This window comes from Bidens hawaiensis, unplaced genomic scaffold (assembly GCF_021521415.1).
Source record: "Bidens hawaiensis isolate Kalapana, Puna unplaced genomic scaffold, B.hawaiensis_p1.1 tig00004817_1, whole genome shotgun sequence".
Taxonomy (NCBI): domain Eukaryota; kingdom Viridiplantae; phylum Streptophyta; class Magnoliopsida; order Asterales; family Asteraceae; genus Bidens; species Bidens hawaiensis.
In genome coordinates, this window is record NW_027491300.1 from 579,439 (window position 1) to 591,036 (window position 11,598).

General features: G+C 37.4%; 1 protein-coding gene across 3 annotated transcripts; it reads left to right on the plus strand.

Moving 5' to 3' along the window:
* Positions 1-4,911: 4,911 nt before the first annotated feature.
* Positions 4,912-7,370, plus strand: LOC143628114 (uncharacterized). Of its 3 annotated transcripts, XM_077097783.1 has the most exons (4): positions 4,912-5,101; positions 5,203-5,309; positions 6,345-6,413; positions 7,149-7,370. In XM_077097783.1, the coding sequence occupies exons 1-3, from the start codon at positions 4,968-4,970 to the stop codon at positions 6,365-6,367; spliced, it is 264 nt and encodes an 87-aa protein (XP_076953898.1). In that variant the 5' UTR covers positions 4,912-4,967; the 3' UTR covers positions 6,368-6,413; positions 7,149-7,370. The 3 variants fall into 3 exon arrangements, with proteins under 3 accessions (XP_076953898.1, XP_076953897.1, XP_076953899.1); XM_077097782.1 differs by lacking the exon at positions 6,345-6,413 and having other exon boundaries at positions 5,203-5,343; XM_077097784.1 differs by lacking the exon at positions 6,345-6,413.
* Positions 7,371-11,598: the final 4,228 nt, after the last annotated feature.

Consider the following 11,598-nt stretch of genomic DNA (forward strand, 5'->3'; position numbering starts at 1 on the left):
AGAGCTGGTCTGCCACATCTGCCATGTAAGCTTCATTTTCGCCAGTTCCCTTCTCACTATCTGCAGTTTCGATGTTTGCCAAATTGGCCTGTTCAAATACTTCTTCAACATGCAGATTCCAGTTGTACTCCTCGTTCTGTCTGGAAATCATGGCTCTATAGTCATTACCACTACCACTCTGCTGTGTAGATCTGTTTTGACTGCGTTCTACACGTTCATTTTTGCACTCTTTTGCAAAGTGGCCATTCTGCTGACAGTTGTAACAGCGTACCTTCGACTTATCAAACCCTGGCCTCTCACCGACAAACTTCCTGCCAGTCTTCTTCATGAACCTCTTAACCCTTCTCACAATCATAGCCATCTGCCACTGCAGATCCATCTCCTCCAGATCATCAGCATCGATCTGATCATAGTCTTCATCCAAAATTGCAGGATCAACAATCTTACCCTGAATGTAATTCTCATACGAAGCAATAAAAGATGCATAGAGAGCAAACTGCTGTTCAGCAGATTTAACACTCATGGGCATCTTCGAGTAGTTGTTGTTTGAAACACTTGGGGTAAAACTACTCTTGGTTGCTTGAGGTTGAGAAGCATTTGATCCTCCAGCTACAAAGCACACATCACCGTTCATGTTGAGAGATACATGTCCTTCGTGTGTTGAGTTAGCGCCTGACTTTCCCTTAGAGTAATAAGCAGATGATTCAGTTTTCGAACTTGATCCTGAGTTAACCTTTGCACCATACATACCCGGATCTTGAACCTGATCGGTAGGTGTCTCCTTTCGTACCATGTTCAGTTCAAACGTTCTTAGCTTGTTAACTGCTGTCTCCAGGTCATAGTCAGCAAAGTCTTTGTCTTCTCTCATCAACACAGTATACATCTCCCATTTCGATGGAGAGCATCAAGAAGCTTTTCAACAATCTCATCTTCTTTGTAAACAATTGAATAGTTGCTGAGTTCAGTCATCAGATGATAATATCTAGTGATGATATCATCAAGTGATTCATTCTTCAGATACTTGAAGACCGAGAATTGGGTTTTTAGAAGTTTAATTTTCGAGGCACGAATTCCCACATTGCCCTCAAACCGGTTCTCAAGTGATTCCCAAAGCTCTCTGGCAGTTTTATACTTTCTGAAAGTGTGCAGAATCTCTTGTGGAAGAGCCATTGTAATTGCTGCATGAGCTTTGCTTTCGGCCTCATACATTTTCTTCTCTTCTTCTTCCATCTCTTTGTATTTCTTGATCTGATCACGACCCTCATACTCAGCAGTAGGTGGAATGTAACCATCTTGTATGCACACCCACATCTTAGCATCTTGGTACTTGACATATTGTTCAAAACGATCTTTCCACGCTACATAATCAGTTTTCTTAAGCATCTTAGGTGCCTTTGTAGCCGAACCCGCTTCTACTTCCATCTTTACCAGTTCGGTAATGTTTATCGAAGACATCTTTCACACAATTCAAAGAAATCCGAAAATCAAAAATTTTATTTTCAAACAGCACTGTAGGCGAAGTTGTGGATAACTTCGCTTATGACTTAACTTCGCGTGAATTTGTAACTTCGCTCACTTTCTTAAATTCACCGGATTGGCGAAGTTGAGAATAACTTCGCTTAAGTTGAGCGAACTTGGGAGGTAGGCGAAGTTGTGGGTAACTTCGCTTGAGGTAAGCGAACTTGAAGAGGTAGGCGAAGTTGTGGATAACTTCGCTTAACCTTATATCTTCGCCGAAACCCTACTAACAGTGACGGCAACTTCGCCTGATGAACACGAACTTTCTGCAGATTAGATTTCTGGGTTTTTCGAGGTTTGTGAAGGTGTTATGGGTTGTTTATGATTGTAGGAGGTGAGTATAGCACAAAAACACAGAAAACTCGTCCCGCGAATAGTCGAACGGAACGATTTCTACACCCGCGTGATAATCCCGAACCACACAATCGAGCAAAAGCTCTGATACCAATTGTAGGTTCCCAGCCGGATCTACACGAGATATCGCGTTCTACGTAGGTGCGGAATCCTTACGTAAGACGTTACGAGTATAGAAAACAATACGAGCTAACACACGATACGATAATCAAAAACACGTTGTATTCCAACCGTAAACACGTGATACTATGATCACTGAATACAAACTCTCTGACTCGAATACACGAATAACAAACTCTCTAATTATAAATAAGCCGTAAACAAAATAGCTTATATAGACACGACAACTTCGCCTGGCATGTTCAGGCGAAGTTGTCCCTAACTTCGCTTGTCTAACAAGTTCGCCCATATCAGCGAACTTGTTAGCAACTTCGCTTACATCAAAACTCAAATCTAACTAACACGATTACAGACACTCGACACTGAACTACTGACATCATGCACCAATAGGAACACAGTGGGGTTTCAAGTGTAAGAAGGATGACAAAGGTGTGGTGATCAGAAATAAAGCACGTCCGGTGGTAAAAGGTTTCAACCAATAAGAGGGTATATACTACAATGAGGTTTTTTGCACCGGTTACAAGATTGGAAGCAATCAGGTTATTTCTAGCCATTGCAGCCTATAAGGATTTCAAGATTTCTCAACTAGATGTGAAGAGTGCATTTCTAAATGGAGAAGTTGATGAGTTGGTCTATGTTGAGCAATCACCGGGGTTTACTGATCCAAACTATCCAGACCATGTGTATCATTTGAGAAAGGCTTTATGTGGATTACATCAAGCACCTAGAGCATGTATGATACATTGTCAAAGTATCTTCTAGAAAATGGTTTTGTGAGAGGGAAGATAAACAACACTTTGTTCATTAAGTGGCACAAAAGAGACTTTATGTTGGTCCAAGTTTATGTGGATGACATTATCTTTGGTGCATCAAACGTTAAGATGTGTAGAGACTTTGAAAAGGTGATAAAGAAAAAGTTTGAAATGAGCACAATGGGGAAGATGACTTTCTTTTTAGTGTTGCAAGTTGATTAGAAGGAAGATGGATTGGTTATTCATCAAACCAAATATGTTTAAGATATTCTTGGGAAGTTCAACATGACGGACAGTGCACCCTACGAAACTCCAGTTTGCGTGAATCATAAGTTAGGACCTGATGCACACAGTCCAGAGAATGTGGATTCAACCCTCTACCGGACAATGATAGGTTCTGTAATGTATTATACACTGATAACAAAACGGTTCACGACCCAAAACAATTATAAACATTGGGTTTGTGCCTGTTGTTATAACACCGGTTTTTTAACAATGTCCCTGTTGTATTTAGTTTACAACGGTTTTTTTATGTTGTAATTTACAAATATATACACCGGTTTGACGCCCGTTGTAAAATTTTAGCACCACTGTTAAGTGTTAACTACCTTCTAGATATAACACACATGTTGTTGAGTCATTTTACATATCAGATTCTATCATTTGCAGCGCAACATATAACAGTTTCCACACCGTTTCAAATACACAAAATAACCGTTTTAAAACGGTCTTTTTATGTACTAGTGGCTTTTCATTCCTTTGTCCATTCTATTCCATTGTTCATTCCATTCCCTCGTTCATTCCATTCCCTCGTTCATTCCATTACCAATACCAAACAAACCTTATATCTTTTTCATTCTGACTGCCACACCGACTTGACAACATCAACTTGTTGCTGATATCTTTGAATTTGTTGGCTTTTAAGTTTGCATATTTCGTTATTTTCTGTGATTAATTGGATTCTTTGGTGGATTTTTCGTATGTTGTCTTAATTGTGATTATCAGTGGATTCTTGTTGTTTGCAGTAGTTGGTGTATTGTGGTAAAGACGGCTTCGCCAAGTTAGTCCGCTGCTTGTCCATAGTTCTGGGTGTGATTGTTGAACTTTAATCCGAACACTATCCTCAACGTCACTTGTTCTCCACATTGGAGTTTGCTTGTTTCGGACCTCAAGCACGCAAGAGTGCTGATGCTCTAATAGCACTGGGAGTTCTCCGATTATTTTATTCCACATGCTACACCAGTGTCGTCCCAGTGTTCCCCGTTTTGATTTACTTTTATATACATAAAATGCTCTTTATTAAAAAAAATACACATAAAATTAAACAATACTTATCCATTAATAAAACAATTTCATAGATACATTATTCTCAATTCCTTGGCTTTTAACTTCCATTTTTCACTTATGGTGTCTGCTTATCACAAGCATTAATTTGTGTCGTTATATTTTGCATTTAAAATATGTTTGGTCCAAGTTACGTATCTTCACCATCTCTGTTACATAAAACAACAGAAAATTTGTTGCCAAAAACTTAACATTCGTTGGTCACGGGTTCAAGTATTTGGAAACACGCAGCAAAGCTTTTGCCAACGACACATCTTCTTCGTAGCTCCATGTTCGTGGCGCTCTCCTATTTCTCGATTTGGGAATGGGATTTGGTTGCTCCATAAAGTGAAGTTTTAGAAGAAATATAAAAGAATCTAGAATTTTTCTTTTTAGAACTCGAGGAGAAAGAGTTGAGAGAGTAGAAAATAGCGACCGTTTTCCAATGGATAAAACTTATGTCTCCTCCACCCCAATCCCACCCCTCGTGACAAACCGACTCTATCATCCTGGAACTCGAGAATTAAAAAAAAAAAACCCTGATCGGGTGGTATTCTCAAATAGGGTCCACCGGCCTCATGCTTTTCCAGGTCTCCCCCTGGTGCTTACTGAGACCGGTGATTAACAACATTAGAATTCTGTGTATCCGAATTCATTGATGGAAATTATGTTAAAAAGTGAGACCGTCAACGAGACTCTTATTTGCCAACAGTTAATTTGTAGAATTATTTAATTTTTCTTAAATATATTGATTTAAAATCTTATTAAATTTTCCAAAGTGAAATTATATAGTAAATTATAATTTCTTAATCCAAAAAAAAAAAGTGAAATGGAAATGAAACCCTATAATCTTAAAAGCTAAAACCCTGGTGACCATTATCCATCCCTCCTCTGTGAAAAATGGCATGGCGTGGTTCTATCTCCAGGGCCCTGATGTCCGCCGCAAGACCTTCATCTTTCCGATCCACCCCCCGCCTCCGTCCGCCGCCGGTCTCTGCTACCCGTTTCTCCTCCCGCCGCCTCGCAAACCCTAGGTACCGTTTTGGGTTTCAATCATTCTAACTATTATTATTATTATTATTATTATTATTATTATTATTAGTGTTAATATTCCTCCATTGAATATTATTATTAGGATGTTGGGAGAATTAGGATGCGCGCAATCTCTGATTCCGATTGCTGGAGGACGGCTGACGTCACACCTTACCGTCAACGTGCGTGCGTTTTGTGAGCTCTCCAACGGTACCTTCTGCAGCTCTTGTCAGGATCGCTAATAGTGAGCCTTTTATGATTATTATTATTATTATTATTATTATTATTATTATTATTATCTTTTGCACTCAATCAAAATTATTCATTTTGTTTGATGTAATTAGGGCTTTAGGTGTATTGCTCTTAAGTTCATTGTTTTGTGAGGTGTTCGGGGACCGTGCAGTGTTCTAGAAAGTAAGTCGGACGATTGGAGTAGTTAATCGGGATTAATTGGATTCAATATAAGTAGTTTTCCTAAGTTGTAAATGTTAATATGAATAAATACTTCAAACATATGCAAGTAAACGTAAAATTAACAAATCAGCTAGAGAACCAAGCTACGATTGTCTGTCAAGTAATTAATTTAAAGAAAAAATATGTGAGTTTTGACCGATTTGGGCCGATTTTTGACAGACTGCCGACTAATATCACTGGGTTAGTAGCCCACTGATTTGCGACTAGTACACAGTTACCAGATTCACTAATTATTATCTTTTGCACTCGAAGTTCATGAATAAATTGTTGACTTTCATGTTGATTTTGTTTAATCTAATTAGGGTGTTAGGTATATTGTTGTTAAATTGATTGATTTGTGAGGTGCTTGGGTACTGTGCCCTACTGTGTTCTACAACTCGCTAGTCGAGCGATGGCAGTAGGATAATCATGATTAATTGGATTGAAAGTTTATATGTAATTTTTCAAAATTATAATTACATATGATACATATGAATGTTTACTTAAATACTTAAAACTTAAACAGTTAAACATAAACATAACAAACCAATGAGAAGACCAAGGTTCGACTGCTTTTCGTAAATTAAGTTTTGAAAAATAAAAGTTTTTTTACTGATTTGGGCCAATTTTTAACTCATTTAACCGGCTACAGACTAATGTCTAGCAAAAACTTATAAGTAACCAACCGATTAACGAGTAGTCACTAACTTATTCCGAGTTTTACAACACTGGTGCCTGGTTAGTTTGATTGATAAGAATCAATGGGATTGCGATTTTTTTTTTCTTTAGTAGGGTTGAATGGAAAAGATGGGTGATGCCAGCAATTTCAAGCAACAAAAGGCACCCAAAACATACAACATTGTAGGGTTTCTCATATTATTTTTATCTTTACAAGATTTTTATAATAATTTAGGTTCTAGGTTCAACTTTACGCCATGTTCTTGAGTTTTTTTAAAGGAGGGAAAGGAAAGGAAGATTAAGGATAATTAAAAAATGGGTGTTCTTGAGTTTTTTTAAGGATGGAAAGGAAAGAAGTAGGAGGAGTTAGGAAGGATTAAATTAATGTATTTTCCCAATAAGTTATCCTCCCAAAAATGGGATGATTACTAAGGATAACTATTTTTTAACATAGTTATCATTTCCTTTCCTCTAATTTCCTTCCAACTCAAGAACACACCTAATTAAAAAATTTTCCTTCCCTTCTCTTCCCTTTCTTATCCTTCCCTCTCCTTTCTTTTCTTGATTAAAAAACTCAAGAACAAGGCGTTAGAGTGAAGGTTCTAGGTTCAAACCTAGGCAAAGGAGGATATTTATTGGTGTAAGTAGAGTAGTAACATTTGGCATTTAAAAGAATAGATGTAAGCTTTAGCTTGAGATGAAAGTGAGAGATGATTGATTTAGGGAGCAATCTAAAGTATATGTGTTTTGATGTCTAATTTGTGTGCCCCAACTTGAAATTAAGATTTAGATGTTTTTGGATTGACATACTTTTGTAGATTTGTCATTCAACTGCTATAAGTTCACATAACGCTTGGAACTTATTGTTCGCTTTTTTTTTTTGTAATTATTAACATATTTGAAATTGATGTGATGCAGGTACTTGATGAATAATTGGTTTATGAAAGAATGTTTGGGGGCAAATTGTTTGGGGACAATTGGTTAAATCCAGTGGAGCACTTTTTGTTTTTTAAAATTAAGATTATGTTAGTTCATTGTTATATTTTTCCAAGCTTCTTTGTTAGATTCTGAATTATAAACACAAAGTTATTAATGTTTTAAAATCTTGACATTTGTCATAAATTCTTAAGATTGTGTATTGTAACTGGTGCCATATGTTGAAGAGGTGAGGGATTTTGCTTAGGGTGTAATCGAGTAAGTTGAGCCCACTCTTGCTCATAGATGGCCATCACAAGAACTAAAAACAAAATGGTTCACAAAACTAACCATAATCTAGATGCCGGCCAACCGTATCTAAATCACAAAACTAAACTTTTTGTGTGTTGCTAGTTTTACTGAAAAGTGGCATTGGGTTCTGATGTGTCGCAAGATTTACTCAATGGCGGATCCAGGATAATTTTCTAGCGGGTTCACTGTTTTTAGATGCTCCAATTTTATAGAATTGAACATAAAAAGTTTTGGGTCGATTTAATGGTTCGGTCGGGTAAGGTTTATCGCATAATAAAAGTACGATACAATGATTCGAAAACACATCATCAAAATAATTTAAATTACTTACAAACAAGGCTTGTGTTTTTAAGAATTACAATGGATCGGGTTTGGGATGAGTTTAGGTATTCACAACCCCATACCCTATTATTAAAGTTTATCCCATACCCGCACTAAACTCATCGGGTATTTGTCGGGTATACGGTGTATACTCGCGAGTTCCGGGTTTACCCCTCGTTGGGTATGCCTGGCCCAAAACCCATAGGGTATCATCAAGTTTTGACAATTTATAACAAGTTTGGTTTTCACTAAAATAGTATATCAAGATCCATGTTTGATGGACAAACTTTATCTTCAATATAATGTTAATGTGAAGTTTCAAAAAAATACATGAGAAGAATACATGAAAACTATTAAAGTTCTAATATGCACACGTGCACAACCTAATTGCTTTCATACACCCCAATGAACGTTGCAGGCATATGTATTTTCATACTACGGTGAACGTAACAGACATGTATTATGAAAAAGGAAAAAATAAAGTTGGAGCAAGGAATCGGACATGGGTTCTCAGAGTAAAGAGGTAAGGTGTTTACCACCGCACCAAAGTTCCAATATGTTTATGAGTTCACTCACAATTTGTAAATGGGTTCACTCTTATATTTTATATAAGGGTTCTATATAAAATTCGAAACTCAGTGGGCTCCCGTGAACCCGCACATGTCAATGTAGATCCGCCCCTGGATTTACTTAAATAAACATGGAGGGAGGAATAAGAAGGATGCGAACCTCAACTTTGAAACATTGTTTGGTGATCGTTCGTGCTCACCGAAATGGTAAAAGGAACTAAGGGTGCTTCAACCTCGACTTTAAATTCGTTAAGCGGTGTAAGACTTCTTGTTAAACAAGTAACAAATTGGAGGTACCCCCCGGTTGTCATGATTAGTAAAATGTTATGAAAACCTCACTCTTATGATTGACTTTGTGAACCAACCAGGGATGATGATTGATCTTGTGATTGTAGAGTGCCTGATATGCTTCGATCATCCTCATTTTATAAAATATCACCAATTCATATATCTCGTATGTGTTTATGAGTTAAATTGTTTTAAATATGAATATAATAACAACACATATTATGGTGAATACGTGAATATGAGGAATGCGTAAATATTACAAGGAAAATGCAAGTCACAGTCACCTATAATTGAACTTCTTTAGCAAGACATAATTTTAATCGATGAAACGCAAACTGATGTTGATTCATGAAGGCGAATATCGGATAACTGAAGTTAGGATGCTTGTTAAGTGGTACTTGTCGTTATTCTTCAAAGGCTGTTGAATTAGCTAAACCACATGCGATGAAAAGGTGATACATGAAAGTATTTTCATGCGAACATATAGATGTAGACAACTGTTTTATTATGTAATAAAGAGAAATACTCGAGTAAAAGTGAATAGGCTACCATTGCGTCGTGTAATGTCTTACTATATCCATATTTATATAAACAATAGACCCTTTTAAACCCTTTTAAACCTGCAGTGCCTATCACACCAAGTGCATGAAGCTCTGACTCGCCTATTAAATAAGTGAAGAGGTAGGTCCCAGCAGAGCCCAGTTGGACCCGCAAGACTCACCTTGAAAAGGGACGTCTGCGCAGTTTAACCCGCAAGACTCCTTAACGGACGTCTGCGCGGTTGAACCCGCAAGACTTAACTTTAAGGGACGTCTGCGCAGAGACCAACTGGATCCGCAGGACCCACCATGCTCAGAGACGTGACGTCCTTACGCGCAGTACGCAAGCTGTTCCAGCAAGAAAAGCCTCCCAACGGTGAAGTACTCTGCCTGTTCCCGCAGCTGCGGATACAAGCCATCAGGGAAGGCTACCTGCGCAGCAAAGCTACACGCACAAGGCACTTAGCTCTCATAATAATTCAGTAATGTCACCTGAAGAAAGAATGAGCAAAGCCGGGAACTCTCCCGCACAAAGCCGGGAGAACTCCCGCCCAAATGAGCCAGTCCGTACGATACTGGAAGATCTTTTGTACTGTACCTGACGAGGTATGGACAAAAGATCTGACCAAGGATACGACAGCTCACTGACAACAGTATGATGAACAGCACGCTCTTGTACTGTATGTCACTATTAGCCGCTGCCTACTCACCAACCTGTCGGAGGACGTGCATAGCCTGCAGTTGGTGGAACAGGAATAGTACACAGCCGGCCTGGTCACTATCAGCCGCTGCCTACCCACCAACTACCAGCATGGCATGTGCGTAGCCCACAGTTGGCAGAACAGGAACACTATTCAGCCGGCTGTACCTTCTTGGAAACCTACATTCGGCTATAAATACTCCAACACCTTGGAATGGTATATCATCTTATATCTCATCTCATCTTATATCTTATACCTGATATCTGCTCTAGTCATTCTCTTAATATACACTTATATTCAAGAGCAATCTAGTCTGATTCTCACGCCGGAGGGTGGTCACAAGGAGGTACCCCCCCCCCCTTCTCAGTGACGAGCTCACGGTGTCTGTTTTGCAAGTTATTTAACGAGTTGATCTTGTTATAAAACAACAATCTATTAGTTACATCGAATATTCATCTAATCATAGTATAGAGATAGAGAGAAAGTGAGAAGTAGAAAAAGGGGAAAAGTTCTTATTCATGGAGATATATAATACCAAATACAAGAGCCACTATTTATAGGGCTAGAACATTAATACACCATAGTAAAAGGATGTAAGTTATGTATGTGGAAAGTCATCACATTATGGATCATTTATAACACTCCCCCTTGACTATCCACATAATGATATATGCTTAGTGATGTTGCCTCATTAAAAACTTTGCTAGGAAAACCCAGTGAGATAAAACCACAGCTAAGAGAAAAAGAGTGCAACGCGTATAATTCTCCCCCTCATTTATACATCCTTTAAGTGACGGTTTCTGATCTTCTGCGAAAGTTAATCTAAGACTTTGAAGTTGATAATTCACCACTTGATCTTATAGTGTACACTTCCTTATTAGGTGGAACGATGCACTATCTTCATGTAAGACTTTCTCATCTTATAAATAAGTAACTTGTAATGCGTCTTTTTGTAATTAAGTACCACAACATCCATAACTTTGTTACATTACATTCCCTGCATTAATACTACTAACCAAACCTTTTGACGGGTTAGCATAATATAAATCGTATATTACATACCTTGCATGTATCAAAATCTTTGTTTGGATCATTTCAGTGTGTCTTCACTTGAAACAGATTATATCTTATCAATAAATAAATAATATGTATAGCTAGCAAAAATATTGCATAAATTGCAATAAACTATGGCACTTCTTGACCAAGAATTTTTATTTAGAATAAGGGAAATTTATTCTATATGACATGAATTTCATCTGTATTAAATGTTCTAACATCTTCTATTTGAAGTTTGATTGCTATAAAAATATCACTATACGAATGATCTACCCACATATCATCTCTTTATGGGGTACAATGTAATCATCAACATGATTTTAAAATGTTCAAAAAATGGATCGAATATATCATATTCGTATCTCTTTTCCTCGAGATAATCACCGAGTTGATTATAACATGTCTAACTCAGCTATATAAGTTCACATTAGAACTTGTTAACTTCATATAGCAAATTTCTTGAGCTTTAGTCTAAATGCTTCATGCGTGTATAATTTGTCATGGATTTCTTTCCATGTTGACCAATCATGTATACAATTTTACTCTTCAAGAGTTTTGCACATAAACTTCATCCTTTTACCACATCAGTTTCTATATCATATTCAAAGATACCATCAACAATTATCTTATTTTCATTTCATATTGCATAATTTGTATACATAGTTTA

What these genes read in the sequence shown, in the direction of transcription:
- LOC143628114 (XM_077097782.1), top strand. Translation starts at nt 4,968, where the DNA reads ATGGCATGGCGTGGTTCTATCTCCAGGGCCCTGATGTCCGCCGCAAGA. An exon ending in CGCCGCCTCGCAAACCCTAG is followed by an intron (nt 5,102 to 5,202) that starts GTACCGTTTTGG and finishes TATTATTATTAG; the next exon opens with GATGTTGGGAGAATTAGGAT.